Source organism: Pan troglodytes, chromosome 9, assembly GCF_028858775.2.
Source record: "Pan troglodytes isolate AG18354 chromosome 9, NHGRI_mPanTro3-v2.0_pri, whole genome shotgun sequence".
NCBI classification, from domain to species: domain Eukaryota; kingdom Metazoa; phylum Chordata; class Mammalia; order Primates; family Hominidae; genus Pan; species Pan troglodytes.
This window is the reverse complement of record NC_072407.2, coordinates 12,230,696-12,250,482: the sequence shown is the minus strand read 5'-3', so window position 1 is coordinate 12,250,482 and position 19,787 is coordinate 12,230,696. Positions and strand designations below refer to the sequence as shown.

Genomic DNA, 19,787 nt, shown 5'->3' with positions numbered 1-19,787 from the left:
TTTTGTTTGTTTTTGTTTTTGTTTTCCATAAGCATTTTGAATATATTATCCCACTCTTTTCTGGCCTTTAAGGTTTCTGCTGATAAATCTGTTAGAACTCCCTTATAATGTGATGTACTTTTTTTCTTTTGCTGCTTCCAGCATCCTCTCTGTCTTTGATTTTTGATAGTTTGATTATAATACTTCTTGATATAGTCTTACTTGAGTTCAGTCTGATTGGAGACTTTTGACCTTCCTGTACCCAGATATTTATAACTTTCCCCAGATTTGTATAGTTTTCTGCTATTATTTCTTTAAGCTTTCTATCCCTTTGTGTCTGTCTCCTTCTTCTTGAACTCCAGTTCCCATAAATCCCATAAGCTTGCTTTCTTTTCATTCTTTTTTTCTCATCCAACTGTATATTGTCAAATAATCTGTCTTTAGATTCAAAGGTTCATTCTTTTGCTCAATCAGTTCTGCTGTTGATACTCTCTATTGCATTTTTCATTTCAATTCTCGTATTTTTCAGCTGTAGAATTTCTGTTTGATTTTTTAAATATAATTTCAATCTCTCGTAAATTTTTTGTTTTAGTTATTTATTGTTTTCCTGGTTTCCTTTAATTGTTTCTCTGTATTTTCTTGAAGTTCGCTGAGTTTCCTTAAAACAGTTATCTTGAATTCTTTGTCAGGCAGTTCATGTGTCTTCTTTTTCTTTCTTTTTTTCTTTCTTTTTTTTTTTTTTGAGATGGAGTTTTGTTCTTGTTGCCCAGGCTGGAGTGCAATGGCATGATCTTGGCTCACTGGAACCTCTGCCTCCTGGGTTCAAGCGATTCTTCTGCCTCAGCCTCCTGAGTAGCTGGAATTACAGGCGCCTGCCACCACGCCTGGCTAATTTTTTGTATTTTTAGTAGAGATAGGATTTTACCATGTTGGCCAGGTTGGTTTTGAACTCCTGACCTCAGGTGATCCATTTGTCTTGGCCTCCTAAAGTGCTGAGATTACAAGTGTGAGCCATCACGCCCGGCCGTATCTTCATTTCTTTAGAGTCTGTTCCTGGTGCTTTATTTTGTTCATTGGTGGCAACATGTTTCCTTGATTGTTCTTGATCCTCATGGCTATGCATTGGTATCTGTGCATTTGAAGAAGCAGGGACTTTTGCTGGTGAATGGTTTTTGCATTCTGGCTTTGTCCGGAAAAGCCATTCACCAGTCAGCCTGCCCAGAGATTCTGGGTAGGCCATTTGGTGTGATCTGCAGGTAGCCTTGCTGGTAGAGTCCTTAGGCAGGGTGGCCTGGTGTCGAGTCCGTGGGGTTGGGGTTGAAGCCTGGATCCACTGGGGTGTACCTGTTGATTGGATCCTCAGGCATGGACCTGGTGCTTGTATCTTGTGCAGAGAGGCTATCCCAAAGCCTAGGTCCACAAGGGCTGACCTGGGGCTGGACTGGGCCTTGAGCCTGGGTCTTCAGAGATTGGCCAGGTGCTAGGATGAACCTGGTGCCCAGGTCCACTGAAATGGGCCTGGAGGCTGAGTCTGATGGATGTGTCTGAAGGCTAGGTTCATTAGGGCTGGCTTGGGTCCTGGGGCCACAGGCCTCAGCCTAGAACCTAGGTCCATAGGGGCAGTCCTGGGGTTCTGAGGGCCGGCCCAATGCTGGGGTCTACTGGGTTGGCCTAGACCCAGGGTCTGCTGGATTGTGGGAATGCAGGGGCCAACCTGAAGGTGGGGGTGGTCATAGAGACCAGCCTGGCACTGGGCAGGCCTGGAGCCTGTGTCTGCAGGCTCCAATTTGGGTGCCATTGGGGTGCCAATTTGGCACTGGGCTATGTGGGCAGACCTGGCTCTGGTTTTGTCTGGAACCTAGGGTGGGACTGGATTCTGGGGCCATAGTTGCTGGCCTGATGCTGGGTGGGCCCGGAGTCTGTATCTGCAGGGGCCAGCATGGAGGCTGGGTCTGTGGGTGCAGGCATTATGACTAGGGATGCAGAGCTGGACTGAGGCCTGGTGTTGGGGTAGGCTGAGAGCCTGAGTCTGGGTGACCTTCCCTCTTAAAGCAGATAGTCATGAAAATTCAAAGATAAGCTTTGTTCTAAGTGTGGGAAGACAGGGACATGCCAGCAAATGGACTTCTTTTAAGCATTCAGTGGCTGGGAGCTGATTAGCAAGCAGCTTCTCCAGATCCTATCCTTGACCATGGTGGCTGAGGGTCTTGGGTTAGCTAAGCTCCACTTTACCTAGCATTCCATCCATCCACAGTAAGTTAAGCCTTGGAATAAAGACTGCATTGGCAAAATTCTTAACATACTACTGTGAGTGCTGGTGAGGGTGTCATAAGATGGACAGTCTTTATATCACTGGTAGGATTGAAAATTTATACCACTCTTCTGGAAAGTAATTTGGCACAGTATAAAAAAGGCTTTTATAATGTCCATTCCCTTTGGTCTAGTTTTCATATTTATAGAAGTCTATCTTAAAGAACTAGGGAAGTGGACATAGATTTATATTAAGAAATCTTAACTTGTATACTACTTATAATAGGGGAAAATTGGAAAGAATCTAAATGTCCTAGAAAAGAGGACTAGTAAATCATGTCAGTTATGTAGCTATATGATGAGATATTTTGCAACCAACTTTCAAATGCCTAATGACATGGAGAGATGCTCATGATATAATGTTGAATTGAAAAACATGAGGATATAACCTTTTATACACAAATATGATCCTTCTTTTTAAAAAAGGGGAATAAGAAAATACATGTTGGCCGGGCGTGGTGGCTCACGCCTGTAATCCCAACACTTTGGAAGACCGAGGTGGGTGGATCACCTGAGGTCAGGAGTTTGAGACCAGCCTGGCCAACATAGTGAAACCCCGTCTCTGCTAAAAATACAAAAAATTAGCTAGGTGTGGTGGCATGCACCTGTAATCCCAGCTACTCAGGAGGCTGAGGCAGGAGAATCACTTGAATCGGGGAGGCAGAGGTTGCAGTGAACCGAGATTGCACCACTGCACTCCAGCCTGGGCAGGTGACAGAGCGAGACTCCGTCTCAAAAAAAAAAGAAAAGAAAAGAAAAGAAAATACATGTGTATATACGGTTAAAAAAAGACCAGAAAAAAGCAAATTATTATGAGTGAAGATATTATGGGTGATTTGTGTTTTCTTTTTTAAACTAGCCTGTATTTTTTTCAAATTTTCTACAAATGAGTCTGTATGATTTTTATAGTCAGAAAAAGCAGTAAATGTAGAAATGTCTCCACACACACCCTACATTGCACCAAAAAAGACTTATTTGTCACAGTTGTAGGCAAAAAATGGTTTACGTTAGGGTTGAATTTGCCAATTATCATAATGGGCAAATGGGTTCTGAATCCTCCAGCTTTCTGCACTGTATCGTGATTACGGCCGCTGGTGCCAGTACTGGTGTGTGAGCTCCAGCACGGCCCATCTGCTGCTCAGGCTTGCTTGGCTGACACAGATTTATTTCATTTAGTTTGGTAATTTGGCAACAGTTTCTCTTTTCTCATTATCCTAGCTGGGATTCAGTACCAGTGTTACTCATTTTGTTTGCCAGTTTGTTGTTTTCTTTTGTTCCATTTTGTGAAGATGAAGAAGCCAACAACAGGAATTCTGTCTTCCAAAAATGCAGTGCTTGTCCTTCGGGATCTTGGGCATGCCTTGCTAAAGTGCTCTCTATTTTTGACACTTGCAAGCCATTTCAATTGTTTGGATAAATAGAAAGCTTCATGGTGTATTTTTCAAAGAGCTTAGCATTCCTTTCCTCTCCCCACTCCACCAAGGAAGATTTGGAAATTGTTCCAAATAGAAATTATAAACATTAGCCTGGAGCTGTGCTGTCTCTGTCTGGTTTTGATGCTTTTTTTGTTTTAACTAAAGGCTCATGTTGTTTGTTTAATCTTCATCAGTACTGCAAAAACACGTGGTATAAGACTTAACTCTGCCCCAAGCACCCTACACATAAGAAGGGATTTTCATCTGAATTAGTTTGTATTTCAAAGAGCACTGGGATAGCCAGATTGCTAAGAATTTGCTCAAGTAAAACTTTAGAACTATTGGAATCTTAGAGATGTCTTGAATGGATTTGTTAGGATAGGACGGCTGCTGCCTGAGAATCCTCTTTGAACCTGACACTATTTTTTTTTTTTTGAGGAGACATTCTTTGTAATACTTTGTGCTACTTTTCTCTCTAGGTTACCCTGAAGAGACTTACCCAATTTATGACCTTTCAGACTGTATCAAGCGTAGGCAAGAAACAATCTTGGTGGATTACCCTGACCCAAAAGAACTTTCTGCTGAAGAAATAGCTGAAAGAATGGGAATGATAGAAGAGGAAGAATCAGATCATTTGGGTTGGGAAAGTCTGCCCACTGACCCCAGAGCCCAGGAAGATAATTCTGTTACCTCGTGTGATCCAAAGCCAGAAACATGTTCCTGCTGTTTTCATGAAGACGAGGATCCTGCTGTCTTGGCAGAGAATGCTGGATTCAGTGCAGATAGCTACCCTGAGCAAGAGGAAACCACCAAAGAAGAGTGGTCCCAAGACTTTAAAGATGAAGGGTTGGGCATCAGCACCGATAAAGCATATACAGGCAGCATGCTGAGGAAGCGTAACCCCCAGGGTTTAGAGTGAAAACAGCCAGTCTGAAGTATCCATTACTCAAGTCCCAAGGTGACCTCTCTCTCCTCAGATTTCCTTCTTGGCCCTGTGCCCTGCACTTTCTTCACTGTGTTCAAGTGTCATAGCTATCAGGCCACTATCATGGATATCATGTATCCTTCCTGGTGCTCACACACCTGTCACCTTGTAAAACACGGACATTAGTGTGAACACAGGACAGCTTCGCTCTTTCTCTTCCTGCCTTTCCTCTATCAGAGAAGTTGATCCATTAAGTAATTATGTTTGGTCTATTGTAATTACAGATGGGACCACTCAGGGGCAAAGGTCTGACTCTTCCTGGTAGGTGTAACAGATAGTTCACCTGTGAACGAACATCAGCTTACAGATGATGAGGACTTAAGGTTGCAAGAATGAAGATTTCAGACTCCAAGATCCCTTATTCTTTGGGCCTTGAGCAGGTTAGTAGTCCCCTGGTGAGAAGAGAACATTTTGTTTGTGGGGCTGATGGGCCCAGAGGAGGGTAAGACTCTACTGTCTAAGCTGAAGCCTCTTCCTTGCAGCGAGGGTCTTCCTAGGAACATTGATGCTGCCTCAGACATCCTCTTTTCTCCAGAGTAGGGAAGACTCCCACTGATCTGAGAATGAGCCCAGAGGCTTGTTTGGGGACTGTTTTACTCTGATACTACCTGGATATCTAGCTTCCTTTACCCCTGTTCTGCTTAACAGAACTGCCAAGCCCAGAAGTACCTTTGCACTCCTGGTTTTCAGTGGACAGAGGAAGCTTTAGATAGAGACGTTAGACCCTGCCCTGCAGAGTCAAGACTTGAGGCCATTGAAGCTGCAGGAAGCCCTGCGCAGGGATGGTCCTGCCATGAGGAGGCTGCAACCCTATAAGAGGGCTCAAGATTGTGAATTCTGTTCCTGCCATGAGGAGCTCAGAAGGCCAGGAAGCCAGCAATAGGGGAGAGAATCTGTGTGCTTATGGACAGTCCTTACCTAAAGCTGTTTCTGAATGTTGCACCCTTTGAGAAATTTCTTCTCAGAACCATAAATTGAAACAAATGAGGACTGATCTTGTATACAAAGTGCCAACTCAAGAGGGAAGTTGGAGTATGTCTGTTGCAGAGAACCAATATAGCAGTGCCCAGGGGTAGAGACCATGTGTTCCATACTCGGATATTTGGGTCTTTTGAGAGAGCTGGGGAAAGTAGCAGCAACTGGATTAAGACTGGGAGGATTTTGACCAAACTAAAGGCCTTTTCTCCTTACTGCATCTGACGTGTGTCTTCTTGAGACAAGATAGCACCCATGAATTACATCATGAGGTATGTGTGAATTCAGTTTACATGTAAGACCTGAGAGTTTGAAGAGGGCACATTCCCAAAGACATTCCCAGTCATGAAATGTAGAAGACTGGAAAATTAAGACATTATGTAAAGGTAGATATGGCTTTTAGAGTTACATTATGCTTGGCATGAATAAGGTGCCAGGAAAACAGCTTAAAATTATACATCAGCATACAGACTGCTGTTAGAAGGTATGGGATCATATTAAGATAATCTGTCAGCTACTACTAGGCATTTATTGTTAATTGAGTTACAGAAAGTCATTCAAGACTGAGTTTATAGAAAGCATATTGCATCTGTCTCTGTGTAGAACATTTGATTCACATTGTGAAGAATGCAGTTTAAAATATACTGAATGCAATCTAGATGTATTGTACAGTAAAGGTGAAAAATAACAGGTGCTCTTTACTGTTTCGATAAATTGTTTTCTGTGTTACTTCCCTTCGTTCACTATGAGGGGTTGATTCATGAGGAGAGCCCTGGGTTCCTGGCTCAGATTTACTTTTGGCCTTAGGATATGATTCCCTTATTAGAGATAAATACTGCTGTTTTCTTCTAGCTCATTCATTCATTTAGCAGTCAGTTGCTCAGTGCTAGGTACTAGGAACAGAGGCTCAATTTCTACCCTCAAAAAACTCAATGTAACGAGAGAGAGCCTGACAGATAAAATGAACTATGACCCTATAAGAGGGCTCAGGATTGTGAATTCTGCAGGCAGAGAAACATGAGCCATGATCTGTCCCTGCATTTTCTAGCTGTGGAATCTTGGGTCAGCTCCTTAACTGGTCTGAGCTTTGGCTTCAGGGTAGTAAAGGGAGGGGTATTAAAGGTCCTGGTTAAATGAAATCATCAGTGTGTGTAAAACAGCATTGGTTCTAGCTCATACATGATAACCACTCATTAAGTGGTAATTATGTTTTTATTATAAGGGCTATGCTGTAATTCAGACATGGGCCCAAAACTACAGGAAAGATAAATTGTTTTTGCTAAAGTATTGCCAAGAAACTTCACGGTTTCTTGGGAGGTGGGCCTTGAGGCATGCAAAGAACTTCTTCAGGTAGGCAAAGAAGAGAGGACACTCTTGGCAGAAAGAGTTGTTGAAAAAAGCAGTAGGGTGTGAAAATACATGGATGTTCAAGTATTTTGGTGAGGCTGTTATGTAAAGTGTTGTTGGTCTTTGGGGAAAATTGGCTTATGGAAATTCCTGCCAGAAGTACTAAGCCCTTATGGTGTTTCTTCCTGCCCTAGCTCTTGGTTGGTTTATATATAAGGAATATATTTGTGTATTTATATATCAGACATTTGGATGTACCTTTCAGTTATTTAGGATTTAGAAAATTCTTTTTGGATTTTCCAGAATTATTTTATCCTTCAGGGATGACATATGTGTATATACAACCCAGGATGACAAAATCATGGGTCCGGTTTTTGTTGCCAGGGCTGCTGTCTCTTTTCTTGCGGTCTTCATTTCTCACGAGGGTGCTGGGAACTTGATCAGTCCCCTGGCCTTTTGGCACTGTGGCAGAGTACCCAAGTCATACCTTTATGGACAGTTAGCTCACAAAACAACTGCATAATCTGGGATCACTCTTGGTAAATCAGGTGGGTGGTGCAGCCAGGAGATGCCCTTTCCTGGTCACAACAGGAGCACAAAGAAACCACTATCTCCATGACTAGCTCCAGAAGCTGGGCCCAGGGAGTTGTGATGAGGAGTGGAGGTGTATTTGGCCTGTAGAATCAATGGCCTTTGAGAACCATACAATGCACCTTATATGGCTTGGGTGATCAAATAACTTACGGTCCAAATTCAAACACTTTGGAAAAAGGGAGCTTTAATATAATTATGCCAAGGTGATAGGCATAAACTAAGACTGTCCTGGACATAGGGTCACCCCTGTCTATAGCCATTTAAGATTTTTGAACCTGATGACTAAACAAACAAAACCCTCTTTCCTTTTTAGAATATCCTGTATGCGCTATTTCCCGCCAGAGGCAGAGGCCACAGGAGATAGGCCATGGTTCAGGTAGGAAATGCTCTTGGTCACATCAGAACTCTAGATCTGGGGGAATAAACAAACCCTAAGTATTACCACACTCTCAAAGTTCTCTTCAATCTGGACTATTTGTATTCCAAAGAAAAATTTAGTGCTTTAGCTATTCAGCAATATTGAGAAAAAATATGAACACATTTATGACTTTGCCTTGACCGTTGACTTTTCTAAAATGTGCTTCCTTTTCCTTTATTTCCCTTTTTTTATACAAAGAAAATAGGCCGAATTTCTCCTCTTAGGTCATTCCTTAACCTCTCTGAGAACCAGTTTCCCCATGAATTGGGAATAATGCTCTATTTACAGGGCTGTTTGGATTAAATTTTACAGGGCTGTTTGGATTAAATAAGATGCTGTTTATAAAGTGTCTGTGCCAGGGCAAAGCATGTGGTAGGTGCTTGGTGACAGCATGATCCCTGTCACCACTCTGTCAAGTCCAGTGTTGCTGAGATGTCACACCTGACACCCTCTAAGGCTACCCTGATTGCCAGGAGTGGCCCAGGGCCCTTCTGCAGTCTCTGGGTGCCTTTAGTTAAAACCTCTTGTCTGGGTCAGACCATTAGCTTTCGTGTCTGCTTCTAGCTACAACTGTAGCCTCCCTTCCTTTTGCCTTCAAATCTGCCACAGCTGCCCTGCAACAAAAAAGATTCCTAAGCATTTCGAGGTCCTGTTTAAATGGGTTAGGGTCCAAGCAAGCCCTGAGAAATCAAGTGGTTGGGTCTTTTATACCTTTTTCATCTCTACAGCCCTGTTCTCTTCCTAAGGCCAGGCCCACAGGGGATACTGAGGAACCACCAGCCCCTTCAGGTGGCACAGCAGACCCTGAAGAGAACTGCTCTAACTTAAGTACCTTCTGACTTCACCATTTTTCCAGCCTCTGGGTGTGGTTCTGATGAACCTTAAACTTGAAAGGCACAGCCAGAGGAAGGACAGTGTTGACCCACATGTCATTGGTGAGGTTATGATCTCTTTGCTATTATCACCTACTTACCCACCTGAGGCTCCTAGGAAACAATGAATGAAAGGTATAGAAAAAAATTAGGAAGTAAACAGGGCTTTTTTCCCCTTTATGAAAAAAGTACACAGAAGTGTTGAAACGATTCAAGTTTAATTTGTTGATATATGTGTGTACTTAGACAAACACTAAATTCTACAACATACATAATGTCAACATGGGAAAATACCAAGTTTGCCATTGCACATACCAATAAATAAATACATTTGCTCCAGAATACCAAAGAAGTTTATTCAAAAAGTCACTTAATAAAAGCAGTTTTGCAAATTTGTCTAAAACGCCAGATAATCTTGAACAAAAATAAAATGACCACTCCAAAATAGGAAAAGACAATCTTGTGCAAATAGACATACACAGTCTAGGCATTGTGAAAACTGGCTGTGTTCCCAGCAAAAGATACTGCACCCTCCTGACCAAGCAGTCAGGCTTCCCTTTCCTAGCCATCCTAAGTTGCCTTCTAGGAAACTCTGGATCTCAGCCTCATCTCCAGCTTTGCCTGGACCTTGCTAGGGGGAGGGAGGGACAGGAGCACAGAGGAGGAGAGGGGAGGGATGTGATGTCTTTCTTAGGAAAGAAAAAAAGGCACAGTGATGAGCTATAAAGGTAGTGATGAAAGCAAGGAATAATTTTCATTCACCCCAAATCCTACGGCAAGCTTTAACAATGTAACATCTTCATCTTGTGGTTAGGAAAATGGACCTAGAGAGGTTACGTGGTTTGCTCAAAATCACATAGCTACTAAGTGCAGTAGTGCTTTCTATAAGACCAACTTGCCTTTCCACTTGGTTGGAAAATTTAATAAGTGCAGTAGTGCTTTCTATAAGACCAACTTGCCTTTCCACTTGGTTGGAAAATTTAATAAGTGCAGTAGTGCTTTCTATAAGACCAACTTGCCTTTCCACTTGGTTGGAAAATTTAAAAACCAAACCTGTCATAATATATCTGTTCTGCCCCTCCCGCCTGTATCATGAGATGACTGAAAATTCCAGGTGGCCATAAACTCAAACAAGAGCCTAGCCCTTCCTTGGCTTATTACCGGTGGCTACTACAAACCTACAGACCAGAGCCCAGGGTAGTATAGAGTCCCAACTCTGGGCCCTGACTGCAGGTCATTCAGGTCCCAGTCACAGTGAAAGCAGACTCATTCAGCTATCTGGAGAAGTGTAATCTGAGGGCCACTTGGCATCCTGAGTTAACACAGGGATGCCGCAGCTGGGGTAAGGAATTAGAGAAGGGAAGGCCAGTGTTACTGCAGTAAGAGAAAACCAGGAAGTCCATCTAGGAGATGAAATTTGTGCTTGCATAACAGAGCCATGGAAATGGCTATCCCAGCATCTCCCCTCACTGCAGACTCCATTGTAAGCAAAGCACGGACCTTTTTCTTTGAAACCAACCCTGTCACTTGTTAAATTTAGAATTACCTCTAAATGCTAAGTTTATTTAAGAGGTAAATGTCCTGCTATTTTCAGAATGGAAAAAAAAAAAAAAACCTTCTGCTTCTAGAATTTTGTGCCCTACTTGTCACTGAAGGAGGCAGGCTCCAAAAGTTCTCTTATAGCTTCTGATTATCACAGTCCTGGCTTCCAACACCTGTGTTCGCCATAGATCTGGACATTATGTGCTTCCTCTGAACTAGTGTCGTGATTTTTAAGGCACATTCACTAGAGTATGTTCAATTTCAACCAAAAGCATACGTGCAACATACCAGTTTTTTCAGGCAATGCAGAGTGGGAACTGAAAAGCTAACAACATTCTTGGATGGTGTCCTCTGACTCAGAACCCTGAGAGAAAAAGCTGGTATTTTCCCAGGTATACCTTCTGTTCAGAGAGCATGAAATGAATGGACAAAATCCACAGGCGATCATAACAACATCCTTATTCCTTTCCTACTCAGTCATTCTCAGGAATATAATCACAATTAAGAAACCTCAGTTGATTGCTGATTGCCCTTTTCCCCAAATAAACACACAGACGCGCAGACACACACATACACAGACGGACACAGAGCACCTTGGAGCCAGAAGGAAAGAAAAGCTAGACTTGGAGAAGAGTTGGGGAAGTGAACTTCACCACTCTGCAGAATTGTTCTGGGGCAGAGGGTGTAGAGTTTTGGGGTGTGGTCCCAGAAGCGGTTACAGAGAAGCTGCCTAAACTCCCAACTGCCCAATACCATTAGGAACTGCTCATTCTGTCATTAATTCCCTGCCCAAAGACCATCTATCCAGGTAGAGGGTATGAACGGCAAGAACTCTTATTGTGGGAGAGGCTGAACCCAGGTGGTTTCCAGGGGCCCTAGCAGCTTTACGAGTCCATGCACCCATGGCCCCAGGGCCAGTGGTCAAGGAAAAACCAGGATCACCAGGAGTGCACTCAGCTTCTGATGCTTGCCACTCAATGCCTGACAGAGGTTTGTGGCTGAGGCGATCCTTCTCCACACTTAGGCTAGAAAGCTCAGCCTGTCTTTCCTGACTCCACCAAAAGATCCAGCCAACTCCCTCTTTGTGCTACAGGAGAAAGCAGAGGCCAAGAGTTTTCCTTTGTGCTTCTGATTTTTCCACTGCCACCAGGGTCTCCGTCTCACCAGAACTCAGAACCAGCCTGTTCTATCTTAAAATCATAGATCCAGAGAAATAGCTTGACCTAACATTAGAGATGATCTAGTTTCCATCATCTCAAATGTCACCATGAAGATCTCTTCTCCTTAAAGGCAGGGAAGGGCTAAACTGGAACTATAGAGAGGAGGATGGCACCATGGTATCTCGCCAGCGCTGGCACAAAGTTCTAGTGCCCTCTAGAAACTGGACCATGTTGCAAAAGCTAATCGTTGGAGGGGGTCTCTCACAGAGATGTACGGCCGAGGTGTGGGCAGATCCTGCTAGGACAGGTATGCCTTGCTTTAAGCATTCAACATAGGGAAATCTAGATTACAAAGAAATGAGAGCATATTACTTCTACTTAAGTCAAAACAAGTCCTTCACCTATAAAGCCTAACACGTTTAAAATACAACTTCTATTTTAAAAAATTTCTACTTAGCTTTTCCAAACATCTACTCTAAAGCAAGGTACAACCCCTGCTTGCTTCCCACCAATTTCAGATCTCTTATCTGGGCAAGAAGCCTCCACCAGGGTAAATGACAAATGAGCAAAAGCTTGAGCTTAGAGTTCCCAGGCCTGCAGGGTGGATGGTGCCATCCAAGGAGAAATAGCGGTAGTGGAGGGAGTTAGGCTCAGGCCCAGTCCCAGAACCTTTATGCACTCTCTCCCACCTAGACCGAGAAGTGTGCAGCAGCCTTACTAAGGCCTGCTTACTGCTGAGTAGCCCTCGCGGAGGGGCCAGACACAGGCCAATCCTGGATCATACTCACGTGCAAAAAGCCAGACAACTTTCAACAGGGAACTGCCTGATTTGCTACTGGAATGGTTTCAATCTAATTTATCAACTCTGATGCTTCTAAGTCTCTGAATCGGGGGAAGTGGGGAGGGCATGCAGACTGGGCCCCAGGAGGCCAGAGATACTAGTTTCTTGGGGGACAGTGGGAACAAAGAAATCAAGAGAACTTGAAGTTCTGAATGCTGCCATTAACCAGCTAGGTGACCCAGGGCAAGCCCCATTTTCTGAGTGTGACTCACCTAAAGCAACAAGGTTGTACTAGATTCGTAAGGGTCCTGCCACTGCTGATCTCTTGTGGTTCTAAAATATTCCCTGCTTTATTCACCCTGTCCCATTCCCTCCCAAGAACCTACATGGTTACCAACCATGACTTGGCTGACAGCAGTGAGAAAGTTGGGTCTTTCCAGAGAGAGAGAGAGAGAGAGGAGAGATTCTTCAAGGAGCATGCCATGGCTTGGGAATGGTTCTCTGGCAGCAGGATTCCCAGGCATGCCTAGCTGTGTGCAGTCAGGCTGGTGACCTGGACCCCATTTGTGTTTCCTGGGGGTTGTGCTGGGCTGCTCAGCAGAGAGCTCCTGGGGAAGCTGACACAGGACTCCCAGAACAACCCTGATCCAGGGACCCTGTTCATGCACTTCTGCATGCTGAGCCTGTGTCTTGCAGGGCCCATCCACCACGACAGCCCTGAGAGCTGGGTTCCTACTGCCTCTGTGAGACACAGCAAACCTGGAGAAATCAAATGCGCTAGAAACCTAGCCACCAGCTGATTCCCATAGCCACAGCAAGCCAGGCACCTGCAATCCTGACAGGGTCCTGCCACTTACCTGTCCCCACCACCCTCCCAACTTCTCTCAGGCTTGAGTGAGGCCTTCTGAAGTTGGAGGGCTTTCTGCAGTTGTTTAAGGGCCAGGCTTGGCCACCAAGCCCTTTGCTACATAAAGTTGATGTGGCCTTCATACATACACACATTCACTGTGCCCCTACCTGCTGGAGTACCCATTGCCATCTGACTCCTTGGCTGAGCGGACGACTGGGCCACGGCAGCCCTGCATTGTGCTTCCTCTCCCTCTATGCCTCTTCCGGCCTTCCCAGCTGAAGAGGTTGCTCAGCTTGGTAAGTACGACTACAACACACTACTACCCCAAGGGTGGGAGTGTGTGTTGATCTCGTGGCATGGAAAGAATTATTCTCATCCCTTCACACCCACCCACCCGCTCTCCACTACTCCCCTGCCTCAGTAGCAGAGGCAAAGGAGCCAGTTCCTGGCTGGCTAGGCCAGGGAGCCCACTGAGGGCCAAAGCTTCATCTGGCGGAAGGCCTATATACAGAGGATAGGCAGGGCTGTCTCCACAGGCAGGCAGGCAAGCTCCGCTCCAGGCTGGGCAACCCCAAAGGGCACGAAGAGGCCTCTACTCGCACGCCAGCTTGCTGTCGAAGCTGGACAGGGCAATGGCAAAGGCCTGCAGCGCACACAGCGGGTAGTTGTAATCCATGGTGAACACATCCTCTGCTACCCGGCCAAACTGCATCACGATGTAGTCCGCTGGGGCCAAGCACAGGCACAGACAGAGAAAAGGACAGGACAGGAATGGTAGAGCCAGGGAAGGATAGACAGACACCCAAACCACATGAGGGAAGAAAAAGTGAGAAGCAGAGATGCCAGGGGAATCACAAAGGGAAGTAAAACAAAGGCCAATTGGGAGAAGTGGCAGGAAAGAGGTGGCAGATGGCAAAGGACAAAGTAAGATGCATGTGAACACCAGGGGACAGAAAAGAGGAAAAGTCCTTTTAAAGGGTGTTCCCGTGCCTGAGACTCCGTTGAATACACAGAATCTAGGACCAGGGCTGCAAAGAAGGTTCTTCCAGGACCTCCCAGTCATTAGGGTTAGAAAGTTCCATACATCTAACCTAAGCTGTATAGCTCACATTCTTAAACTCTAGCCAGTGTAGGCAGGGCTAGGTGGGCTGAACCCTACGCTAAGGGCCTTGGGTATCCTACGGACCATAACGAGTAGGGATAGAAACACTCACGGTCATTGCCATGGATGATCTGGAAGTTCTTCACGGAGGCCTGTGTGACGCGCCCATGGAAGTTGAGTACATAGGACTGTGTGTCATCATTCCAGACAGGTGTCTTGTTTTGCAGCTCGATGATACTCTCCGTGTTCTTATTCTGCCAGCGTGCTAGCAGTGTCTCATGCTCCTGGGAGGGCAGCCTCACCTGAGCCAGGCCCAGGCCTTTGGCACCATGACCACCCCAAAAAGGGATCTATCCCAGGAACGGGGGTCCTTAGATTTCCCTAGACCTCCAGGCCTTTCTCACATGGTATCCCCTCCACTTATACACATCAGCTGGAGCTCTGCCCTTAGAAGCTCATGCAGAGACTAGGATGATGGGCAAAGAGGGGAGGAAGGGGTAGAAACTCACGTTGCGGGGGCGGATAGAGACTCTCTCATGAACCATGTTCATGCCTGGGACAATCACGCTCATCTTCCGAGGCCCCTTGAAGCCTAAGACGTTTGTCTCCTGGGAAAGAGAACGCAACACTGGCCACCTGAGGCGTCTATTTACCTACTGGAGAAGGTGGGGGGGACGGGAATAAAGATGAAGAGCTAGTTCCCACCATCTCCACTCCGAAGTCTAACACACATCCCTCTAAACCTCACACGGCCAGAACTGAGCCCCTGCGTCTCTACCCTGCCAGAACTAGCTCCTCCTGTGCGTCATCCTTGCTTCTGCTCACGGCAATGCTGTTCTTCCACTCGCTCCGGCAAACTACTTGGTCACACTCGAGTCCTCTCTTCTACATCCTACGTCTAATCCATCAGCAGTTTCTATCAGCTCTACCTTCCAATTATACCCAGACTTCCACCACTTTTCACCACTAGCTTCTCTCACCAAGATCATTCTAACAGCCTTTACCTGGACTCCTGGTTTCTGTTGTTGGCCCTCCTATTCCTCCTTCCCACCATCTGTTCTCAACACAGCAGCCAGTGCTCAGGCACATTAAGTCAGATGATCTTTCTCCTCTGCTCAGAACTCTCCAGTGGCTCTCCAGCTCACTCCAAGTTAAAGCTGGAGATGTGACTTCACCTGCACGTGGCCCCATGACCTTACTCTCCTCACCATTTACTCCCTGGTATCCACTCCATTCCTTCTTCATGCCAGGCATTGAGGACTTTTGTCCTCACTGTGTCCCCTAGACACGTACACTGCTGTTTTTCACTTCCTTCTGGTCTTTACTCAAGAGCTACCTCAGTGACGCCCTCCCTGCCATTCTGAAATTCTCACACATACCTTGACATTTCTTATCTCCCCTCCCCTACTTTTTCTTCTTAGTGTTTATAAAGAACATACTTACTTCACTGATAGATCTGTTTCATAGCTTGTCTGCCCTGCTCGGGCTTTAAGTCCCATAAAGGTATACATTTATGTCTGTTCATTACTATATCCTTAGTGCCTCAAACAGTATGCTTAGTTGGAGCTCACTAAGAACTTGAAGACTCAGGCTGCCTCCCCAAAACTGGTCAGCAGGTGGCACCACAGGATCATACAAAGTAGCTGTGGATTACTTACTGATGGCCTCCAAGAAGTGCCCATGCCCAGGTTGATGAGATACCCACCCCTGATTTTAAAAATGAAGAAAAAGGTTCAAAGGGGTAGAGTAATCCCCTATATTTATATTCCAGTTTGGTCATTTTTGAGCTGTGTGACATCTGCAGCTGAGCTTCAGTTTCCTCATCTGTAAAGAAAATAGGATCTACCTCTTAGGTTGAACGTTCAGTGAGATGACAAAGTGCCGTGTAATCCATGTAGAACCTGGCATGCCAGAGGGATGATCTGGGAAATGCACAGACAAGAACCCAGGGCGACCGTCTCCTTCTGTCTAAGAGACTCCTGGCCTGGACTGCAGAGAGCCAGGCCTGGTTTTCTGCGCTCCCCAAGCAGATGGCCGGCTGTGGTGTGAGCTCTGAAGTCAGGAGGAGAGAGCCAGAGCCCCTGTCCTAGGCCAGGAACACTCCACAGAGAACAGCCCCTCTCCACACAGCCTTGTCTACCCACTAAGATGGATGGGATAGCCCCTAGATCAGGCATCAAGTCCTGGATTTCATATCTACCTTGGAAATCAGAGACCCCCGAACCTAGGACTCACGTAGCACACAGCTGCCAGCTCCTGACGTAAGGTTCCACTTTCCAAAGTGGAGGATGAGGCCTTCTGAGGGTTGACTCCATTGTCATAAACAGTGAACTTGGTGCCCATCAAGTTGGACCTGAAATAAAGGCACAATCAGTATAGAGTCATGCACCCTCTGCCCCAGAGCAGGGAACAGCTCATCGTCTGTCCTATGAGGAGCCTGCAAAACATTCTGGGCTGGAACAGGAGCAGGCCCAGGGAAGCATACTGCTCACTGAATCCACATCTTTGAAGACACTTCGTGGGCAGAAGGCCTGGACTTGCTCTGAGTTGACTCAAAGTGCATTTCAGTTCAGTGAGAGCAATTCAGGGAGGTCAATCAGGATTCTTCAGAAGATTTATCTGGGGGAACATGGGAGTTCTCCTCATGGGAGGTGAGCAAACAATGGCATCTGATAAGACAGTGGAAGAGGCTTAGCACCCGTGGAGAGAGGATGAGATCTCCTCTGTCGCAGCCAGCCTAAGTCTCAGTCCAGCCCCATCTCCAGCTTTAGCTCCTGACCTCTCATCTTTATTTATGCTTCCCAAATCTGGTACTCAGTTCCTCAGCAAACCCTACCTCCCCACTGCCCCCACCTGGAATCCTAGGCTCAGAGCCTTCCTGCCCCTTCACCACTGCCCCCCACCCCCAAGATTGCTGTGTGTCTCTTCCCTCAAGAGCTCACTCTCAGCCCTGTCCCTTGGCATTGACCATGGAGCCAAGGCAACTCTTCCATGGTGGCCTGCGTTATCAGTGACACCCTGGGGTTGGATCCATCACCCTTGGTGGGCCTGCACCCACCTCCTGGGAACAGCTTGGGGTCGGGTGTGTGAGTCCCATCTCCAAGTCTGGCTCTAGGCTGGCATAGACATAGGCCTCCAGTTGGATGTGATTATCAGAGAGGATCCTGGGAGAGTATCCATCCCTGGCCTAGATCTCCTTCAGGAAGATTCAGGCCCTCTACAGACAGCTTGCCCCTGCCCCTCCCTCCCACTCCCGCCTGCTTCCTGGGGGAATGCTAGTACCGCAGTTTCCCGATATAGCTGTCCCCTCCTCGAGACAAGTCTGTTGGGTCCACAGAGATGAGGTAATTGGAAGTTTTACTCTTCTTTCTCTTCCTTCCCGCCAGGAGGAACACCTTGGGGAGTGGAATGAGGTCATATTCCAGACTCAGCCTCTGGTCTGCACACAGTCATGAGAGCCACTCACACAGACTCTCTCCCTTGCGTCAGCTCCCAAACGCACATATGTGCACACACACAAATGCACTGGAAAACACAAAGATGTGCACAGACCAGACACGAAGGCAGTTTCTTTGAGGAACTGAGAGGTCAGTGGTAGATATGAGACTTCCAGTCACATTTCAGCCCCTAGGACTTCAAAGGGCTGTAAAGCCTAGATGATAACATGCCCAGACCAACCTTACCTTCTTCCCATCCTCACGGTCCAGGTGCAGAAAGTAGGTGGGGTACATGCCCCGGTCCATCCCTTTCTTGTCCCGAGTGATGCGGCATTTGATGGTGATACCCTGGGGGGCTGGCCTCAGTGCAAACTCCTCAAGATCCTGGACCTCAACGTCCACTGGTTGCTCTGGAGCTGTTGGGCTAGGGGCTGAGGCTGCCTCCTATGGGGATGCAGAATAGGTGCCTGAGCCCCACGGACCCTAAGCAGCCCAAATTGGTGGTCTGGGATCCAAATCTGCCTCCTAATGTGGCGGTGGGAGAGAGGGAAGGATCCTGGGATTGGGGCCTGGCCAGCCTGGGCCTGGGGTCAGAAGCTATCTTCCCAGCCCTGCCCTCAACAGTTCCTAGAGGTGGAGATGGGAGATACGGGAGGTCCTCAGAGGTCATCCTGTCCAACTGCATCTCCCCCCATACATCACCCTGCTGGCCTAGCTGAAGAGGTTAGGAGGCAAGGTAGAGGGACATAAGAGGCCAGCAGAGAAGCTCCTAAAGGCATACGAGTCCAGCCCCAACCCCAAGAAAGCCAGCTCCCCATCATCTCTTCATATGCACTCCACCTCTAACGGATGAGCAGTCCTCCAAAAACTGCTGTGGATGCAGACTCACTCACTCACCCTGACGGACTTCCTGCTAGTAGCAGAGCTGGGGCGGGTGTTACTATTTAGCTGGGAGGAGCTGGAGCTGTTCTCCTCCTCATCCTCCTCATCCTCGTCAAAGCTCATGCTGCTGGAGATGCCTGGGCCAAGGAGAGAAGAAGAAGGGATGAATGAGGAGAAGTCTACCCTGCCCCTGAAATACACATGGTCACATACTCATGTTCAGACACTGACTCACCTGTACCCCCACAAACTTATGCACACACTCTTAGCCATATCTACACATATAGACTCACACTCACACATATATTCCCACACATGTCCAGATATACAAGGATATTCTCTCAGGTACACACATGAGCTGGGGCTGGCCACAATCCTCAGGATATATCCCCACCACCCAGTTTCAGCTCAGTCCCTACATTACCCCACTACCTAGCAGCCACCCTACCACTGTCTCTTGTGTATCAAGGCCTGCACTGAGCTCACCTTGAACTGGGAATCTCCATTTCTGACCTCAGGCCTATTAGAGGCCTTGGCTGGCATAGACCACGGAATCTGCCAGGGCACAGGCCTCAGCTCCTTCCTCAGCCCAATGTGGAGGGGACCCACTGACTCCTCATCTTTGCCCTGAGCTTCTATCTCAGCTGTCCTCCCGCCTGCCATTCCCTGGGAATGCCATCCCCATCCTCAAGTTGTCTCAAAGTCCTTTGTACAGGAAGCCATCCTTGATTAGATTCCTCACAATGTGTGGCACTGCCAGGCTTCTTCCCTCTGCCACCCTGCACCAGGGGCTCCCTAGGGCAGGGCTTGTGGTGGGAAAACTGAACAGCAGGTTTCCACGGAGGATCTACCCCGTCTCTTGGTATCCTGGCCCTGCTCCCAGTAGCTCAGCAAACATATGGGAAACTTCTTGCAAAAGGAGCTTTTTCTAAGGAGCAAAAGGAAAAGGAAATCTGCCCCCAAATCAGGGCCTCCCTGGGGCCTTAGCAGGGGCCCTGCCTAAGAGTTTCTCTTTTGTCTCCGAAGTGTGCCCCACCCTCACCCACCATTGCCAGGGAGGGGTTTGGACACAGGAAGGCCATGCTCCCAGAGAAAGGTGCATCTGAGAACCTGGGACTGAGTTTTGGGGGTATCACTG

The 19,787-nt window shown here is 46.8% G+C and overlaps 2 protein-coding genes across 32 annotated transcripts in view; one reads left to right on the top strand and one right to left on the bottom strand.

Annotated features, from left to right (window-relative positions):
- TUB (TUB bipartite transcription factor) overlaps nt 1-19,787 on the bottom strand; it is a 113,401-nt gene that overhangs the window by 17,283 nt on the left and 76,331 nt on the right. For 5 of the 6 annotated variants that reach the window (XM_521835.8, XM_009459894.5, XM_009459891.5 and 2 more), the window contains 7 exons: nt 18,665-18,786; nt 18,014-18,211; nt 17,613-17,725; nt 16,566-16,683; nt 14,840-14,938; nt 14,443-14,614; nt 13,727-13,954 (listed from right to left, as the gene is read on the bottom strand). In XM_521835.8, coding sequence (XP_521835.6) covers nt 13,821-13,954; nt 14,443-14,614; nt 14,840-14,938; nt 16,566-16,683; nt 17,613-17,725; nt 18,014-18,211; nt 18,665-18,786 — 956 coding nt within the window. In that variant the 3' untranslated portion in view covers nt 13,727-13,820. Of the gene's footprint in view, nt 1-13,726; nt 13,955-14,442; nt 14,615-14,839; nt 14,939-16,565; nt 16,684-17,612; nt 17,726-18,013; nt 18,212-18,664; nt 18,787-19,787 lie in introns of those variants that run through there. The other variant, XM_016920296.4, reaches the window with a different exon arrangement.
- The window catches only part of RIC3 (RIC3 acetylcholine receptor chaperone), a 77,129-nt gene that overhangs the window by 54,630 nt on the left and 2,712 nt on the right, over nt 1-19,787 (top strand). For 9 of the 26 annotated variants that reach the window (XM_063783788.1, XM_063783780.1, XM_063783779.1 and 6 more), the window contains one exon: nt 4,184-7,370. In XM_063783788.1, coding sequence (XP_063639858.1) covers nt 4,184-4,193 — 10 coding nt within the window. In that variant the 3' untranslated portion in view covers nt 4,194-7,370. Of the gene's footprint in view, nt 1-4,183; nt 7,371-7,918; nt 7,982-17,716; nt 17,918-19,787 lie in introns of those variants that run through there. The other 17 variants (XR_008537973.2, XR_682973.5, XR_010147463.1 and 14 more) reach the window with 9 other exon arrangements.